This window comes from Pseudogymnoascus destructans (assembly GCF_001641265.1).
Source record: "Pseudogymnoascus destructans isolate 20631-21 unplaced genomic scaffold scaffold_14, whole genome shotgun sequence".
Classification (NCBI taxonomy): Eukaryota; Fungi; Ascomycota; class Leotiomycetes; order Thelebolales; family Thelebolaceae; genus Pseudogymnoascus; species Pseudogymnoascus destructans.
Window position 1 is genome coordinate 942806 of NW_020167533.1, and position 18696 is coordinate 961501.

At 51.9% G+C, this 18696-nt stretch overlaps 5 protein-coding genes across 5 annotated transcripts; 2 read left to right on the top strand and 3 right to left on the bottom strand.

Annotated features, from left to right (window-relative positions):
* Positions 1-608: 608 nt before the first annotated feature.
* On the bottom strand, positions 609-4841 carry VC83_05719 (uncharacterized protein). Its single transcript, XM_024469334.1, has 2 exons — positions 3831-4841; positions 609-3781 (listed from the first exon to the last, which is right to left on the bottom strand). The coding sequence occupies exons 1-2, from the start codon at positions 4786-4788 to the stop codon at positions 774-776; spliced, it is 3966 nt and encodes a 1321-aa protein (XP_024322878.1). The 5' UTR covers positions 4789-4841; the 3' UTR covers positions 609-773.
* A 1017-nt stretch (positions 4842-5858) lies between these two features.
* Positions 5859-7193, bottom strand: VC83_05720 (uncharacterized protein; the record flags this gene model as incomplete). The annotated part of the gene is made up of 1 exon (XM_024469335.1): positions 5859-7193. One exon carries the CDS (start codon positions 7191-7193, stop codon positions 5859-5861), a length of 1335 nt encoding a protein of 444 aa, XP_024323038.1.
* Positions 7194-7568: 375 nt separating this feature from the next.
* Positions 7569-8455, top strand: VC83_05721 (uncharacterized protein; the record flags this gene model as incomplete). The annotated part of the gene is made up of 2 exons (XM_024469336.1): positions 7569-7797; positions 7866-8455. 2 exons carry the CDS (start codon positions 7569-7571, stop codon positions 8453-8455), a joined length of 819 nt encoding a protein of 272 aa, XP_024323037.1.
* Positions 8456-9319: 864 nt separating this feature from the next.
* VC83_05722 (uncharacterized protein) lies at positions 9320-11964 on the top strand. The gene is made up of 4 exons (XM_024469337.1): positions 9320-9768; positions 9833-10103; positions 10172-10514; positions 10570-11964. The coding sequence occupies exons 1-4, from the start codon at positions 9476-9478 to the stop codon at positions 11499-11501; spliced, it is 1839 nt and encodes a 612-aa protein (XP_024323036.1). The 5' UTR covers positions 9320-9475; the 3' UTR covers positions 11502-11964.
* A 6-nt stretch (positions 11965-11970) lies between these two features.
* NPS6 (Nonribosomal Peptide Synthase (NRPS)) lies at positions 11971-18556 on the bottom strand. The gene is made up of 2 exons (XM_024469338.1): positions 17972-18556; positions 11971-17917 (listed from the first exon to the last, which is right to left on the bottom strand). The coding sequence occupies exons 1-2, from the start codon at positions 18434-18436 to the stop codon at positions 12071-12073; spliced, it is 6312 nt and encodes a 2103-aa protein (XP_024323042.1). The 5' UTR covers positions 18437-18556; the 3' UTR covers positions 11971-12070.
* Positions 18557-18696: the final 140 nt, after the last annotated feature.

Sequence of the window (18696 nt, forward strand, 5' to 3'; positions counted from 1 at the left end):
CGTTATTAATAGTATTGAAGATGAGGATCTAGATACAGAGCAAGCTATGAATATCGATGTAGACTCAGAAGACGAGTTATATGTATCACAAAGCCATCACGATACTGAGCCGGAATGGAAGCGATGGATGAAGGAGCCAACAGTTGGTAGGGACATAGATATTCTCAAGTATTGGCAGAGTAAGCAATATCAATATCCATTGATTGCTTGTATAGCGAAGGACCACCTAGCTATTCCAGCTGTTACGATATTAGCTGAAGCTACTCGAGCTGGTGGTGTTACAATTGCAGCTCACAGCCGTTAGCAACTATGGGAACCGCTAAGGGCACAACTGTATATAACGAGGAATAGCCTCACCACCTTCCTTTTCTTCTCCTTCTCTCTTTAGATTCAATCTAGCTTATTATTCTCCGGACTGGCTTCTTAACCTCCGTGACCATCGTAACACCAGCTACCTCAGCAGACTCAGAACTAGTATTTAGTGTCGGCGGTGATATTATCACAAAGAAACGGAACCGGCTATCGCCTTCTATACTTAGATATCTACTTTGCTTACGGAATTGGGGTGTTATATCACAAGGCGACGACGAAGACAGCGGCGACGATGCAGATAATGAGAGTTAGATTTAGTTTATATCAATCTTCTATTTTCTATTTTATATGCGAGTACTACTCAGGGTATTCGAGTACTGGTATTCGAGCTTCAATTATGAGTATTCTACTCGAGGATGCTCGAGTAGTATTCAGAGTGGTATTCGGGCAACACTGACGCCTCACTCCCCAACAGTCTGATGCATAACATTAACCCTATAACTCTCCGACCGTTCCAACAACTCCTCATGTCCCCCCCGATCCACACACATCCCTCCCTCTACCAAGAAAATCGTATCGGCCTTCCTAATCGTATGCAACCGATGCGCAATCGCAATCACCGTCACCCCCCTCGCCACCTTATCTAGTCCCTCCTGCAGCAAGCGCTCCGACTCCGCATCAAGCGCGCTGGTGGACTCATCTAGAATCAACAGCGTCGGTTTCCGCACCAGCGCCCGAGCGATGGAAAGACGCTGTTTCTGCCCGCCAGAGAACTGGCTCCCGTTCGGCCCGCAGAGGGTTTCGTAACCTTCGGGGAGGGCGACGATGACATCGTGGATGTTGGCGAGTTTACACGCGTCTTCGATCTCTTGCGCAGTGACTTCATGGCCTGGGCGAGCGCCGAGACCGATGTTGAAGGCGATGCTACCTTCGAAGAGCATGCTCTCTTGTGGGACGAGGGCGATGGAGTCGCGAAAGGAGGTGTCGCGGTGGGTGGTTACGTCGACGCCATCGATGATTATAGCACCGGATTGGGGGGTGTAGAGGCGCTCGATGAGGGCGATGATTGTGGATTTCCCGGCACCGCTAGGGCCGACGAGGGCGCAGAAGCTGCCGGGTTTGATGTTGATGTTCATGCTGTTTAGGACTTTCATGTCGGGGCGGGCGGGGTAGGAGAAGTGAATATCGCGGAGCTGGACGCTTGAGGCGGTGGTTCCGGATGGGAGAGGGGGTTTTGTCTCAGCTGTCCCTTCGAGATCCTTCTCGGAGGTCTCAGCAAGGACATTTCTAGGAGTTATGCGCCCCTGCATTCCGTCCGATCCCTCCTCGATCAGGCCCAGGATTCTCGCCATGGCCGCTCTGGCGCTAGAAATCTCTGGCGCGAGAGCGAACATCTGACTCCATAATAGCGCGCTGACGAGAAGGGAGAAGACAACAATCAAGAATTGCGTTTGCGTGTAGTTGCCCGCAATGATCTGCTTTGCTCCCCACCAATACGCCAGCGCATTCACAAGATTTCCAAGGAAGTAGGTTATTGCCTGGCAGAGACTTGCTTGCACAGTGACCTTGAGAGTCTCCTTGCGAGGCCCCTTCAAGGATCGGCGGTAGATGTTCAGCGTCTCCTCTTCGAGCGACAGGGCCGCGATTGTCTTAATAGACGTGATAGCTTCAACGCCAATATCAACGGACTGGGTATACGCATTCTCATGGCGTTCCTCGAATTGACCGAGGACTCGGAGCTCCATGACACCAGCTCCAAGTAGAAGAGGTACCAATGACAGGCATACCAATGCGATTCTCCAGGCAATGATGTGAGTTAAAATGATTGCCGCGATGAGGTTGACTGTGATAGAGAACAAAGTGCCAATAACTGAGCCGCTCAATCCAGCCAAGGCACTGCCATCTCTAGTGATATAAGAGAGCAACGACGCTGGGGTTCGGCCTTTCGACTGATGCCACTGGAGATCCTGCTCAAATAGCGACCGGAACGACAAGACCCTCACCGAGTAGACAATTTTCTCCGAAACCCATCCGAATGCAGACCAACTAACCAAGTTCGCAAAGAACTCAATGATAGCGAGAACGAAGAACATAAGGCCGTAGAAATTACCGCGAGACCGAATGCTATCCGCGCTATTACAGGGGTTCAGACTGCCCACTGTATTTCCGAAAATGACAGCTTCGCCAGAGAAGGCTCCGCCGACAATGATGGAGCCGAAAAGAGCCATAACGAGTACGAGCAAGTGAGGTCTCAATGCCGGGGAGTACCCTCGGATGAGGACTCCCAGACTTTTGGATGGCGTCTCAGGCTCTTGTTCTTCTGCGGTGCCCATGGCTGGAGTGTCCTCGGCATTCGAAACCTCCTTTGCCAGAGCTTCTTTCGCGATATCAACCTCTGTCACAGAGTCTTGAAGAGTCTTGGCGCTGTCCAAGCTTGCCGTTCTTCCAATCTTGCTAGATGCGGATCCGAGAGTTTGTAGATTGACTAGATTAGCGTACGGCCCATTATTAGCCATCAAGGTCGCATGGTTTCCCTGCTCCGAAATGCGCCCTTTGTCCATGACCACAATATTGTCCGCGCCAGTGATAGTCGACAGACGATGCGCAATGGTGATAACAGTCCTGCCGCTAGCAATATTTGCGATAGCACGCTGGATACGCTGTTCGCTCCGCGAGTCCAGAGACGAGGTGGCTTCGTCTAAGATGAGGACCGCGGGGTTCTTGACAACGGCGCGGGCAAGGGCAATTCGTTGTTTCTGCCCACCACTAATGAGGCGACCGCTCGAACCCACGGTAGTTCCGTATCCATGTTGCAACGCAGTGATGAAGGTGTCCGCATCTGCAAGCACCGCAGCCTCTCGGACGAGAGTAACAATTTTGACCACTTCCGCGCCTCGCTTCTCTGCTGCAGCCGTAAGGTCTTCGCCCTCCCTGAGACCGGCTGCTAGGTCCGCGAGTTCGGGACCCAGAAGTGCCGTCTTTAGAGATGTATGATCAGGGTTGCTGGAGTTGATCAATCCATGTGCAATGTTCTCCAAGAGCGAGCGGTTGAGTAGAGAAGGCTCCTGCTGCACCAAGCCGAGGAAACTTCTCGAGTTCCGGACATTCAGATCACAAAGATCGTGGCCATCAAAGAGGATCTGTCCCGCTATGGGATCATATAATCTTGTGATAAGACCTGCGACAGTCGACTTTCCGCTTCCAGACAGGCCGACAATGGCGGTATGTTTATTGGCGGGCATGGATATATTAATCTGATCCAGGACGGTGATATCTGGCCTTGAGGGGTACGTGAATGACACATTCTTAAATTCAAAGCCACCCTCTGCTTGCGTGAGGCACAGGCCTGAACCACCGGTGCCATCAATGAGCGACTCGCGATTAATATCCTCGCGCATCTTCTGATAGGAGGCAACGGCAGCCGAGAATAGATGGAGGAAGGGCGCAACCTGACTCAGGAGCAATGTAGCTATTAATTACGTTAAAATACGTCTGTGGTAGGATTGGAGTCGACTCACCTTCAATCAGAATAAAAATGACTGTAAACGTAGCACCCACAGTGGTGGTAGGAGAGTCTGAATGTGCAGCTATAGCAATACGTTTGCTCCCCTGCCAAAACGCTAGACCATTCGCCGAATACGCAATAAAGTATAAGACACCAGATTGTATGCCAACAGCAGTAGCCTTCTTCAAGCCCTGTTGCTCTGACGCCTTGAGCGAGTCCGAGAATTTATCCTCCAACCTCACGTTCGCGCCAAAGGCCTGAACAACGAGAATGTTGGAGAGCGCCTCCGAAGCAATGGACGCGGCGGTAGCGGCATAATCAGACATAAGGCCAGAGTACTTCTCGATACAATATCCTCCCACAAACGACATTATGAAGAAGGCAGGGACCAACGAGACGAGCATTGCCGCGAGGAGGTAGTCCTTGATGAATGCCACAATGTATGCCGTGATGAAGAACGACAAGCTGGAGAGGCATATTCCCACCTTCTCAGATGTGCCCGAGCGGATGGCCTGGATATCGCCATTGAGTCTCGAGGCAATTTCTCCCGGAGGCAGCTTATCAAAGTATGACGGTTCCTGTCGGAGCAAGTTCTGGAGATATCGTTCCCGCAGCCTCTGGGCCAGGCGAGCGCCGTTCAGAGTCCAGCATGTTAGGTGGACATAGATAGTGACGAACTGAGCGATAGCCAGGTACACGATGAGGAGGATTTTGCTGTTGATGCTGGCTTGGTATTCTGGGCCCGAGTCTGTCGTATGGACAGCATCACACGTGACGGCATTGAAATCGTCCAAGAGCTGGCCGAAGACGATTCCGATTAGTGGAAAAGGAACACCGGATGCGATTGCAGCGACTATGCCTAGTAGAAGAGTGCCAATATCGAGTTTCGTAGGATTCCCAGCTAGAAGCAGCTGGTGATAGCCTGCAAGCTTCTTGATGGTCTTCATTGCGACTCCAAGTTGGCGCAGCATGCAACCTTGTCACAGAGTGTATGAGCAGAGATGCATGGAGTGATAACAAAACTCTTGGGCACAGGCCAGGGTAATACCGACATCGGTATCCCACTCTTTTATCCTCTTTGCTGTACAACCCATTGGACGTATTCTCAAAGAATACACCCTTGGATAGGTCGTAACATTGCTGCCATGTACTGGTGGACCCCGTGGATCAACCAATGCTACGGTACAAGCAATGCATGTACCACGAAGCCATGCACTACTTGCAGTAATTCGCGACACGACATGTTGAATATACGTAATAGCCATGGCCAAGCTAAGAACCCAGAACCCTTACGAGTATTGAAGGAAGGGAAAGGAGCGATGGCGACCCCAAAACCGAAAATAGGGGAAGGAACGACGTTAGCCAAGAAATAAAAACTTGGGAAAGCACCACCCACCCACCCATCGTTCCTTCCTCACAAGCTTTCTTTGCCCCTATCCCGCGCCAAGATGCGCTAAGGCAACTGATCTGATGTGAGAACCCAATCTAATCAGATGATCTTATAAGTAACAAATCGGGCCGAATAACCGGCTGGGCAGTGGAGAGTGGGGGGGAGGAGGCCCCAAAGAAAGTTATCAGATCCGTTTAGCCTAAGTTACAGTGGGGCGTTGGGTGGGATGGGTGTCGCTTAAAATATCCGGGAGTGGATGGATGGGTGCGTGGGATGGACGTGATGGTTGCATTTGCATGTGCTGTGCGTGAGGTTGGGGGTACGGGTATGGCGGAAAGTGGTCGCAGCGAAGATCGGGTGGTTGGAGGGTATCTGACAATCATTTTGAAATAGTTGCTTCAAAAATACGGGGAGGATAGATGATGGATGAGCGCGAAGCCTGTCTCTTGAGACAGTTTAGATTTTATATCCAACTTGGGGAGTCCCGGTCTATTGCCAGTTGATCCAAGAAATAAACCACAAATAGCCAACCGTAAAATAATGTCCACCGGAACACCAATCCCCATGGCACATTCACCCCCCTATAGTTTCCTTTACTTGCTTTTGAACCCCTCTGCTGTCCCCCCTCTATCATCGACAATTTAACCCCCCCTAAAGCTTCGCATTCCACGCCGCCCGATCCGCACTCTCCAACGGCCTCTCCCTCCCATCCCAAAAGATCGGACAAAGCTGAAACCACTTCTCACGACTACAAACCGAGTGCACACTCCTCTTATGTCCCAGATCCACATACTTCCCAATCGTCAGCCCCTGCGCATTCTCATAGCTCAGAATCGTCCCCCCCGTCGCCTTCGGCTCGCCGACCACATTCCCGCACCGCACGTCGTCGAGGAAGCAGTAGTGGATGCACGAGGAGTACCAGGCGTTGACGCGCTGGGCGCCGCGGAAGGAGTCGTCGCCGACGAGGGAGTGGCGACCGCGGTCGTAGGGCGCGGCGTCGTAGTGGGCACCGTACTGGTCTTCTTTTGACCAATAGAGCTCGAAATATGCAAAGCGGGTGTTATCAAAGCGACCGAAGAGGCAGAGGACGTGGGGATCATTGTGGAGTTTGCGGAGGTAATTCCTGTGCTCGTCCAGTGTGCCTGTCTCGTTCCAGCCCTGCGCGACGCGCGGGTCGTTCTGCCATTTGTTGAAGAGCGCGAGGTGGGTTGTGTCTTCGTAGTTGACGACTTCGAGGGAGAAGTGCTCTGCGATCTCGGGGATGTAGCGACTGTAGACGATGGATCCTGGGTGCGGCTTGGGGCGGCGTGTGGGGTGGCGGGTGTAGACTGGCTCGTCGGGGAATTTCATCGTGACCTCGTAGTTCTCGGGCATGATGGGGTACTGGGCCAATGGCTCGCGGAGGGGTCCGTCTGTGCCATCTCCCACTGCCCAGATGGGACGCGGGCCAGCAGGTGATGCAGCACCCTGCCAGAATGCGCTGCGGAGAATGAGAAAGTCGTCGGGGCGGGTGGTGGTCTTGAACTTCGGGTGCCATTGGGCAGGGTGCTCGATTCCGAGACCAGTTGTGAGGAGTTCGGCGCGAATGATGTCGTTGCCGGTGCCGACAAGGGTGACGCGGAAGTACTCATGTGTTGGGTGAGCTGTGTAGATGGCGTGGATTATGTTCCAGATCTGGCCCAGAGATGGAGTGCCGTTGCCTGTCCAGTGGAAGGTGGTTTGGGGGCTTCGGCGCGCGCGTGCCCATGCGCTGTTATTTGAGGTCGGGGGACGGTCATCTTTAGGTGCTAATGATAGTTCCATCCACGAGAGAGTGTCATTGTGAAGAGGTTGTGCAAGTGGGCATCCTGCTGGAGGCTGGCCAAGGGGTGCTAAGGTGAGTTTAGCGGGCGTAGTTTCGGCGACAGTCTGCACTCTGTATTCGGTGAGAAAGGGGTGTGGCAGTTTTACCAGAGGATATCTGCGTGGTGTTGAGCTGGATGCCATCTTGGTTGCGGTTTTATCAACAACGTAACGACGCAAAACGTGCTGGACTGGGAAGAGTATCAACGGAAGATCAAAGTTACTGTAGATAGGGACCCAGAAAAGCCGACGGAGGACAAGGCCACATATTTGAGAGAGTCCGCCGGCATCTGTTACTCCGCATCCCTACCGTTACCAACGTAGTATATACCCTAGTTTCCTCAGACCTCGCGCAAGCGGATGCACTAGGAATGCCGGCGGCAGGCTTGCCGGCAGCACGAACCAGCTTGCAAAGTATAAAGTCAATGGGAGAGGCTGGTCAGATTACACAATACCGTTGAGACGTTTTCCTCCCATCGATTGGCTGACAAACCACCCCCGTTCGAATCCACTCCTGAGATGTCTCTCCGGTCAAGATCCCTGAATTTCAAGCACTTTAATGTGTCGTTCCCGGATGACAAGATTGTGCAGGTCACATTAAACAGGCCCGACAAGCTGAACTGCATCGACCTACCTACGAGCCGGGAAATCCAAAAGATCTGGGAGCTGTTCGACCAAGATGAGAGCTTGTGGGTTGGCATTATCACTGGCACCGAGAGGGCTTTCTGCACTGGGGCCGATCTACAAGGTAAGCTTGTAATTTTCTGTGGCACATGGAAATTTCCGTTGCAGAGAACTGGCCACTGACGCGCGCAGAATGGAACGCCATGAACAAGGCCGGGGTGGTCAACGACATGGCCGCACCAGGTCTCGCTGGCTTGCCCCGCCGGAGTGGCAAGAAGCCGATCATCGCAGCAGTGAACGGGATATGCATGGGCGGGGGCCTCGAGATGGTGGCTAACTGCGACCTCGTCATTGCATCCTCCTCGGCGATCTTCTCCCTGCCCGAGGCAAAGCGTGGAATCGTCCCTGTGGCTGGCTGTCTGCCGCGGCTGACACGAACCCTTGGCCTTCAGCGAACCATGGATCTCGTCCTGACGGGCAGGAGCGTGAGCGCCGCGACGATGTATGAATGGGGCCTTGTTACGCGTCTGGTGGATGCTGGATCCGATGTTGCCCGGGCAGCAGTTCAGGTGGCGCAGGAGATGTGCAAGAATAGCCCGGATGCGTTGATAGTTGGGCGCCTTGGAGTGCGGATGAGCTGGGAGGCAGGGAGCGTGGAGGAGACGGTGACGACGCTGGCGGATGACTGGTACCCCCACCTGGTGAAGGGCGCCAACTTCGCAGAGGGCATCCAGGCGTTTGTGGAGAAGCGACAACCTAAGTGGACGGACTCGAAGCTGTGAGAAGGGATAGCGGCTGAAATGCAATGTAGGGCATAGGATAAACCTCGGGATAGAGGAAGGAACTACAAATTAATCTAAACTATTGAAACGGGCCCAGTTGTTTTCCCTTGTGGAGTCTGCGTCTTTGCGTCTTGTTGGATGCAACTCGACTGCTCCCTTGTCGTCGTTAACATGGTGGCGTCAGGGGTCATCTTATCAGATGGTACTAGTGTGATTATCCCTGCTTAGGGCGTAACTAACCGCCACTAGTCGGTACCAACCAGTTGAGTACTCGTAGGACTGTACTCGCTTCCCCCAATCGTCCCAAATTGTCCCGTCCCGGTTTCCTCCAAGCGAAACCCATGTGAAAAATTCTTATCTTATCAGATCCTGCATGAGCGATTAACCCTCATAGCTGGGTACATGTTAGTGGAGTACTGCTCCGGTGTCTTGGCCCTCGCTTCGGCCCAAGTGATAATCCTGCCAAGTAGCATGGGCTAGCTATTAGCTCGCTCCTTCCATAGAGTACTCCTATACTTGTAGTTCTGGTACTCACGATGCTGTACTTTCTACTTTCTCTGCGGTTTAGAATCTCCCCCCAGACCCACGAGATGTCGAGCGGCCACAATATTTATCACGCCATCTGATTAGATTTGATAATCGGCAAGTGTCCGTCCTGCCTCCCCTCTGCATGTGATGGTGGAGTGTCCGTGGGGTTAGAGGGGCTACGTGCGTGGGTTAGAGGGGCTGCTATACGTGCGTGGGTTAGATACTCGTACGGGCGGTAGAGACTACAGATACCGAGAACCCTAGGCAGTGACGCAGACGACCATTAAGAAAGAGCCCAGAGTCCCTGTCAATACTTGGCACACACCAGCTTCTTGGCAATAATGAGCCGACCTCGGGGGCAAATCAATCTTATCACTATATGAATCTGCATGCGCTAGAAGATATAGCTATAAGCGTAGGGATTTCCATTGTATTTATCCTTTTCGAGTTCTTGGCACGCTGTCGTCTTGCTTCTTTCCAAAGCCATCAACAATGGCATTATTTCCCAAGATCCAGTCTGTCTTCGGTCGTCGGGCGACCGATGATGGAGTCGCTTCCGTCCCCGTCGAGATGGTTGATGAAAAGAAAGATGCAGTCAGACAAGATCCTATCAGTGAAGGCAATGAGAAAAACAGAGAAGATCCGGCCATTGGCACAACTGGAACCGACAGCAATGATAAGGAGCAGGACCAACGTCCCGCTCAAGATGCACAACGCGGCGTCCACGATGTAGAGGCCGTGACGCTGACCTGGACAAAGACGACGCTGGTCGTAGTCTTCGTCAAGTACGTTGCTATTCATACCGCTGACTGTCTCTGGCAAGGCCTGTCTAACAGTGCGCGTCAACAGCATCTGGTTACTTTACTTCGTCAACGCATTCCAATCCTCGATTCTCTCTAACTTGCTTCCCTATGTTACGAGCGAATTTGAATCGCATTCGCTGCTGAATGTCATTTACATTGTCGCAAGCGCCATGTCGGCCGCGATGTATATTCCATTGTCAAAGGTTCTCGATGTCTGGGGTCGTGCTGAAGGCTTCCTTGTCATGGCAACTTTCTCCACGCTGGGATTGGTTCTTATGGCTACGTGCCATAACCTTCCCACCTTCTGCGCCGCATATGTGAGGTTATTTCCCTGTCCGTGGCAACACGTGGAATATTCTGTTGATGCTAAACGGTTGGATGCTAGGTATTTTACAGCATTGGCTTCGGAGGTATGACTTACTGCGTGGACGTCATCACGGCCGACGCGTCCAAACTGAAGAATCGAGGATTGGCATACGCCTTCACGTCCTCGCCGTATATGATTACGGCATTCGCGGGAGCGAAAGCATCGGAGGATTTCTATTACAACATCAGCTGGCGATGGGGTTTCGGCTGCTTCGCAATCATCTTCCCCATCGTCGCTGCCCCTCTATACATTCTCTTGAAGGTCAACCTCAAGAAAGCCGAGAAACGAGGCCTCGTGGTCACCGACAACAGCGGCCGGACATTATTGCAAAATATCTGGTATTACGCCATTGAGTTTGATGGTGGGTAACACAGCCTTTTAAGAACGAGACATTGCAAAATACTGACCTTCGATAGCATGTGGAGTCCTCCTGTTCTCTGTTGGCCTCACCGTGTTTTTGCTACCTTTCACCATCGCCGACAGCGCTCCCAACGGCTGGTCCTCGGGCTATATCATTGCCATGCTAGTCATAGGATTTGTCGCACTCGCCTCCTTTGGCTTTTTCGAGGTGTACCTGGCTCCGACACCCATGCTCAACTTCAGCTTTCTCACCGATCGAACCGTCATCGGCGCGTGTATATTGAGCATCACATACCAGATCTCCTATTACTGTTGGGCCAACTTCTTCACTTCCTTCCTGCAAGCTGTCAACAATGTGACCATCGCCCAGGCCGGATATATTAGTAACACCTTCGACGTCGTGTCCGGCATGCTCCTCCTGCTTGTCGGCTACATGATTCGCCGGACGGGTTACTATAAGTGGCTCCTCTACATCGCGGTCCCGCTGTACATATTCTCACAGGGCCTGATGATCTACTTCCGCCGCCCTAACCAATCAGTCGGCTACCTCGTCATGTGCCAGGTCTTCATCTCGATCGGCGGCAGCATCTTCATCCTCATCAGCCAGGTCGCCATCCTGGCTGCCGTCGACCATCAGCACGTCGCCGCAGTCCTCGCCCTCCTCAACGTCGCTGGTACCATTGGCAACGCCATGGGCTCCACCATCTCTGGCGCCATCTGGACGAACACCTTCGAGAAGGCGCTAGAGAGGAATCTGCCTACGTCCGCGCTGCCCGATCTGCGGACTATTTACGAGGATCTTGAGACGCAGTTGAGTTATGAGGTCGGTAGCCCGACGAGACTGGCGATCCAGGAGTCATATGGGTATGCGCAGACGAGGATGTTGGCGGCGGGGACGGGGATCATATGTCTTGCGTTAATTTCTCTCTTGCTGATTAGGAATATTAATATTGCCAAGGTGGCGCAGGTTAAGGGTACCGTCTTATAAGTGTGCGCGATTCAGCCGTTGGCTTGGAAGTGGTGTGTGGGGGATAAAAATTGTTGGAGATACTAAGATTGGTGGTATATCGTCGCAGATATTTTGTTTATAATATAATTCATTTAAAACGATCCCATTTTTTAAAGTCTTCTCTCCATACTAGTAGCATACACTCAAGGAGACAGCTAAGTGTGGTCTCGCCTACACTGCCCAAGGAGAACGGGGAAAGCGCGATAGACCTTGTGGTTGAAACGATGACGGAAGGTAGTTGGCAATGGATAGGAAAGAGCGAAGGGAGATGGTAACTGTGAATAAATGGAAGGGGCGATGTCAGCCGAGATGGGATATGGGATGGAAGGAGCGACACATCACGGCAGAAAGAATAGGGCGGCAGGAGCGAGTGTGACCTCCATTTATCACAAACTCCCACAGCAATAACATAGGCTTCGGGGTATTGGTTCGTAGTTAGTGGATAATGAGCACATTTGATGTTTATTGGTTTAGCTGATACTAAGGAGATAATAACTATATACAAAATGCTGGCTAACGCTATATGATCAATCTATTTAGTCCGGTATCTAGACTGGACACAACTGTTCTGCCGATTCAAACATCCCATCAAGCACCAACAACTCCGACTGCCGAACCGAAAGTTCCTCAACAGCCGCAGCCAGCTCCTTCAGCACCTCATCCATAAACACAGCATCCCTCTCACTCCCCACAACCCCAACATGCAACACCCCACCCTTGATGAACGAGACGGCCTTGAAAGGCGCCGCCGCATCCCCGTGCGGATTCAAAATATCCACCTTACACTCCCCACCAGCAAACGGCATCGTATCGAAGTCCTCAAAATCCTGATGATGGACAATCGAATCCACTCCCGCCTCCTTCGACCACTGCGTGCACTTCTCCTTTATCGCGCTGAACCCAACGTAGTCATGGGCAGCTGACTCAGCACTCTGGTTCTGGATGAAGCGGAGTAAGTCGAGGGCCGTCCACTCCCGCGAGAAGGCGACGCGGAGGGGCGTGAGCTGGTAGCAGGGTCCCATGACGTTCTCGATGTTGGGGAGGTCGTTGGTGCGGCCTGAGGTGACGCTGGCGAATGTTACGTCTGTGGTGCGGAGACGGCGGGCGAGGAGGAGGGCCCAGGCGGCAGAGAGGAGGGTGGCCGTGGTGATGTCTTGCAGGGGGGTGAAGGCGAGGACGGGGTGGGTTTGGAAGGTTGCTTTGTCCGTGGGTTGGGTAGAGAGTCCGGGGAGGATGGAGAGGGTGGAGGCGTTTAGGAGATTGCGCCAGTACGTGTGGGCACTGGTGTGGGCACGATCGTTGGAAACTAGTGTCATGTATGAGGAGAATGGTTCGAAGTCGACGATTTTTGCGCTCGTGTATAAGGTTTCCAGGTCTTGGAGCAGGCGGGGCAAAGACATGCCGTCGTATTGAGCGTGAGAGAGGCCGATGATGAGGCACTCTTGGCCGTCATTGCCTTCGACGTGTAGCAGCTTGAAGAAAGATGATCCGAGGCGGAAGTCTCCTTCTATGTGCGTATTACAGAGGTCAGCAACGTATTGCTTAAGATCGCCATCCGCCTTATGCGTCGTTACAGGGGAATCGAACTCATCTAAGACGACTTGATAAAAGGTTGATTCGTGCTCGATGAAGACGGTGCGTAGGATATCGTGGGTCTTGACTAGCTTCTTGCAGGCGTCGAACAACTTCTCGCGATCGATGCCGCTATCAAAGTATAACATGGTATATTGCATCGACGTCCGCGGTACTCGGAGCGTTCCTCTGATATCAAGTGCTTGTGAATCCGTCACCGTGCATACATCTTGAATAGAACAACGCGGATCGACAAGCTGCGGCCGAACAATCGTCGACAGGAATAGGTCCTGGTCCAAATTGCCCAGCGTCGAAAAGCGCCTGTAGGGCTGGACCTTCGGTTTCGGGGCTTCACCTATTTTCATCACTTTGGCGGCATCACCAAGACGCATGTGCCGGAATATATCGGCGACAGTTAAACTGTGTCCCAGGGTGCGGAGACGTGATACTAATTTCATGGCGTAGACAGAGTCACCTCCGATACGGAAGAAGTTGTCGTCGACGTCTATCTTCTCCGGGCTGATTCCAAGAATCGTCGCCCAGGAAGACCGCAGAATATCTTCCGCAGGTGTCAAGTTGGCTTTCGCGGAGGTTTTGGTCCATGCCTCCTCGATTCTTTCGTGGATCTGAGTGAGTACGTGCCGTGGAATCGTGGAGGCGAGCTTGTTGAGCACACCATGGTTAATTTCGTTTGACTCCGCAGGCAGTTTGTCAACTACGACGTATGCAGATGGGACCATGTATGATGTGAGGGAGTCTTGGATGAATTTGTCGAGCTTCTTCAGTGCTACTACAAGACTGAGGGGAATAGTGGCACATATGGCCGTCTTGAAGCTTTGTGGATCAGATGAGTCGGAAGTTATATTGTGCGGCACTGACATGAGCTCAACAGTGTCTCCCTCAGAAGGCTGCTGTTCTATGAAGATGACTAGTTCTTGGTCTGGAACCTGTTGGGTAGTATCTGATGATTGGAAGAGGGCCGCAGCAGCATGAATAGTTGGTGGGAGAAGTCTTGTGAAGTGACCTTCAAGATCTCCAATATCCACTGTATGCCCCTGGAATGACACGACATTCTCCTTTCGACCAACAAATACTAAGGTGTTATCTTGTTGCAACTGAACCATGTCGCCTGTCGCCTGTGCTCGTCCCCCGCGACCGACACATGTAGAGCTGCCTGCCTTGAGCCAAGGAGGAGACTCAACAGTTTCACCGGAAAGGGAAGCCCCCTCAAGCCAGAGCTCGCCAGTACAGCCGATGGGAGACAATAAAGATGAGTTTCGCGGATCACACACCCAAGGTATCAACGCGCGAGGATAGATCGCCCCCTGCTTGGTACTTGCACCTGCTCGAAGCCTTGAAGACTCATCCAAGGCCAATGGGGGAGTTTGATTCCAGCGCCAGATCTGGTCCAATTCCACCTCTGGAACGCAAGATATCTCGTTGATTCTCCGGGACGGATTTTTCGTCAACTGCAAACACGCCATTTCTAACTGCGCAAGGATTCGCTCCATTTGCTTAATCTCGATCAGGCTGCTGTCGAAACTGGCGCAGACCCTGAAGCCGGCCTTTTGGATCCCACAAGCTAGCATGAGCGGATAGGGGTTGAAATGGAGGGCTTCTCGCACGGCGTCTCCTTGGCTGAAGCCAAGATCGCCATCCACATACACTGGCTCTGGCTGGATTACCAAGCCTGTACTGGCTTCACATGCATGCTGAGCATCGCGGCTAACCTTTCTGATATTTTGCATCCCCATATGCTGGTATGGTGTACGGGCCAGTATGCCTTGCTGCACAGCATTTAGATAAGATTCGACTGAGCTCATGCGGTCAAATTGTATGCGAACAGGCACCGTGGCAATCAATGGGCCTATGATACTTTCAACCTCCTGCAACGGAATGTCTCGACCCATGAGCGTCTCGCCGAATACAACATCGTCGCTGCCTGTGTACTGCGACGATACGAGCGCCCAAGCGCCACGAATCAGTGTTGCAAGTGTGAATGGCGACCCGCTGAGTTTTTCAAGGGGTATAAGGTGCTCAATAATGGAATCTGGAGTTGGCAAGTAGTCTCTAGATGGCAGACGGGGAAACTGGGGTCCGACGGCACCCTTCAACTCTTGGCGCCAGAACTCCTGCATGGCGATCTCATTTGTGTCCCGCACAAATTTAACGAAGTCTTGCATTTTTGTTTTAGTCTTGGTGTGCTGGTCTTTCAAGGCGTTGGAGACCTTTTCGAGGATCAATGGCTCTGACCACCCATCGTAGAGTACGTGATGGACTGTCCAGACCATAGATCGCTTGTCATCGTTTGGGGAGCTGATAATAGCATATCGAGCTAAGCTTTCGCCTAGATTCATCCTCTCAGCCTTATCATCCTCGAGGTATTGCTCTTGGTTAGACGAATATTTCCAGGAGATGCTTTCGTTAAGGATAACTTGCTGAAGGCCGGGTTCTTGGAGCTGAGCGACACGGGTGCGTAAAATAGGGCTTGCTGCGATGACCTCTTCCCATGCTTTTCTCCAGGCATCGAGATCAATGTGCGATGGAATACATGCAACTCTCTGAGCTACGTACGCCTTGGTAGATTTGAGCGAGAAGGTAAACAGTGACTCCTGCGTGGGTGTGCAAGGATATATGTCTTCAACTGCTTCCTGAGTTGATCCACAGGCGTGTGATGCTTCGAGGCAAGCGCTTTCGGCAGGTGTAGAAATCATAGAAAATGGTGACGTTTCTGCCAGCGCTTGCACGTTAGAAACGAGAACAACGCCAGCCATAGCCGAGAGTGTGGGGTGGCCAAAGATGCTGGCGACAGTAAGTTCGAAATTCTGTGCTCTACAGACAGACACGAGCCTCATTGCTGTTAAGGAGTCACCACCAAGCGCGAAGAAATTAGCACTTGGTCCAATAGATTCTTCGTCAAGTTTCAATATCTCGCTCCAGAAATTCCTCAGACGCTTCTCAGTTTCAGTCATCTCTCTAGGAGCAGTGCTAGGTGTGTCTTTATCCAAATCCCGGAGATCTACGGTGGCGCCAAACTGACGGAGCCGTTTGCGATCGGTCTTGCCTGAGATTAAAGCTGGAATATAATTGACTGGTATATATGCGTTTGGCACCATATACCGCGGTAAAACCTTTGCTATATCCACATCAGCTACTGAGAGTGTTTCGCGCAGCTCGCTGGGAAGTTGTGGTGACGTTAAATCGGTATCCTCGCCCTTCATGGACTTGGAGGTGATAAATGCAACCAAAGTAGGTTGGCCCCCACCCGTAGGCACAATCACCTCGGCAACAACGGTGGTGTCCGAAGGGAGTCTGACCCTCAACTGACTTTCGATCTCCCCGAGCTCAACACGCTGTCCACGCAGTTTGACCTGGGTGTCCTTCCTTCCAACAAAGACAATGCCCCCGGAACCATCGGGGTCGTATTTTCCAAGATCTCCAGTCTTGTATAGACGGCCCTGACGGCCAGCGTAGCCGTTGTGTCCTGCGACTAGCCATTTTGGGTCGTTAATGAAGACCTCTGCAGTCTTGTTGGGGTCATTCAAGTATCCTTGTCCTACAATAGGACCCTCGACAAGCAACTCGCCTACGGCACCGACTGGCATTAGTGTTTCGTGGTCGTCTGGGTTGGTGATCCAGATGGCGGCTCCATTCCCTGGCCCAATGGAGATATAGTCCCTTCCTGTGGCAGCGCTGCTGTTCACTGTGCATCCGATTGTACATTCGCAGGGCCCGTAACCGATAATAATCCTGGTGACTTCCCCCCAGAGATTAACGTCTCTCGCCGAGGCAGCCTCTCCACCGAGACCAAGGCCGCTAAGGGATGCTATAACATCATCATCTAATATGCGGGCCACAGAAGGGGTTAGGCCGGCGTAATTGACCTGCATATTTCGCATTGCTCCGTTTATGTCATTAACTCTGTCTTCATCGGAAGGAATGCAAAGGCAACCGCCGTTGCCCAGAGTTAAAAGCATGCTGTCGATACTGACATCGAAAGCGTACGACGCAAAATCGAGAACCCTGGAGTTCTCTGTATAGCCAACCGCCTTTGCTCGAGGAATGGCACTGCTGGTATATGTTTCGTGGGAAATGGTAACTCCTTTCGGTACGCCCGTGCTTCCAGAAGTAAATATTATGTACATTAGAGCAGATGACGGGACAGCTGCTAGCTTTGGAAGTTCTTGTAAATCTGTCGAGGAGAATGTGTCCGGTTCCACGATGAGGAGCTTGCCATTTGGCACGATTGATGTCGACAGATCATGCTGGTTGTGCGACGCCACCATTATATTTGCACCCACCTGTTCCGCCATATTTTGGAGGCGGGCAAGCGGAAGTGTTGGGTCCATAAGCACGAAGGTTGCCCCAGCTTTCATCACCGCAAGCACGGCTACAATTGTCCACTTTGACTTCTCAAAACACACTGGTAGGACATCATGCAATTTAACGCCCATTTCTTGAAGCGAGCCTGCTACGAGCGTGGAATATCGTTCGATTTGGCCGTACATCAAGTCTCCATCCCATGATGAGATTGCCACTTTTTCTAACAATCCTTGAGATCGTTCGGCTATCATGTCGTGCATGCAGAAGCCGCAGGTGGGAGGTAGGAGGTGATTCCAGCCCCATATATGATCTATATCACGCGTGGTCGGCCGAAGACATTCTTCCACGGACGCATCCGGATTCGAAATGCACATTTTGACAGTTTCAATCAGTGACTCGATGTGTCGCGTCACGTTGTATTCTGGCATATTTTTGATTTGCCAGACTGGACGGATCTCGAGAATACTATTATTAAGGCGTAGCTCGAGGTGAAATACGCCCTTTTCTCACAGTTAGCCAATTTACATGGTAACCAAGGTAGGACATCCACTTACTTCATCTTTGGCTCCTTCGGAAGTTTTGGATAGTGAACTGGTGCTTAAGAGGAGCGACCCAGGGCTGGACTTGGGTGTACGCTGACTGGGTTCCGCAGCTGTGATAAAGCGAGAGACTACTGTGGCGGTGTCCGTGATATTACTTTGTAATCCTGTCACTACTTCTTCTGTTGACAGACTCCTAGTCTCTGGCTCATGTTGAAAACCATCTTCTGGGCTCTTATATGCCCAGTCAAAACTGGCCTGGCCGCCTTCGCGAGTCCGAAGGAGCACGATGAGCCATGATAAAAGCAATATTTCATCCTTCATGCCCGTCAGGGAAAGCAACTGATCAGATACGAGGCCAGCAACCTCGAAATATCTGAAGCCGTTGCTATCTGCCGGCTCCCCTTTTGATAGTATGTCGATAGGACCATTCTTCCCCTCGTTTTGACCTGCTATCTCATCGATGAGTATAGATCCCATTGTGACGGCAGTCCAGTTTCTCTGGTCCTGGAATCTTGGCGCGGTTCATATCAGGAGGGACGAGCATCTTTTCAATTGTTAGATCTTTACATGAGCCGAAGCTAAACTGGAGCATTTACATTCCGAGGAAGTAAAGCAACAAGGTTCCATCTTGGCAGTGACATGGAAAGAAGTATATACTTTGATCACAAGTACCTAGCAGGGTCTCGGTACCGATTCCGTGATGCAGGGTCTCCTACGCTATCCTGAATAGGTAGAGT

What these genes read in the sequence shown, in the direction of transcription:
- NPS6 (XM_024469338.1), bottom strand. Translation starts at nt 18,436, where the DNA reads ATGGGATCTATACTCATCGATGAGATAGCAGGTCAAAACGAGGGGAAG. An exon ending in CCGAAGGAGCCAAAGATGAA is followed by an intron (nt 17,918 to 17,971) that starts GTAAGTGGATGT and finishes CTGTGAGAAAAG; the next exon opens with GGCGTATTTCACCTCGAGCT.
- VC83_05719 (XM_024469334.1), bottom strand. Translation starts at nt 4,788, where the DNA reads ATGCTGCGCCAACTTGGAGTCGCAATGAAGACCATCAAGAAGCTTGCA. An exon ending in CATTTTTATTCTGATTGAAG is followed by an intron (nt 3,782 to 3,830) that starts GTGAGTCGACTC and finishes CGTAATTAATAG; the next exon opens with CTACATTGCTCCTGAGTCAG.
- VC83_05722 (XM_024469337.1), top strand. Translation starts at nt 9,476, where the DNA reads ATGGCATTATTTCCCAAGATCCAGTCTGTCTTCGGTCGTCGGGCGACC. An exon ending in CTGGTCGTAGTCTTCGTCAA is followed by an intron (nt 9,769 to 9,832) that starts GTACGTTGCTAT and finishes GCGCGTCAACAG; the next exon opens with CATCTGGTTACTTTACTTCG. An exon ending in TTACGCCATTGAGTTTGATG is followed by an intron (nt 10,515 to 10,569) that starts GTGGGTAACACA and finishes GACCTTCGATAG; the next exon opens with CATGTGGAGTCCTCCTGTTC.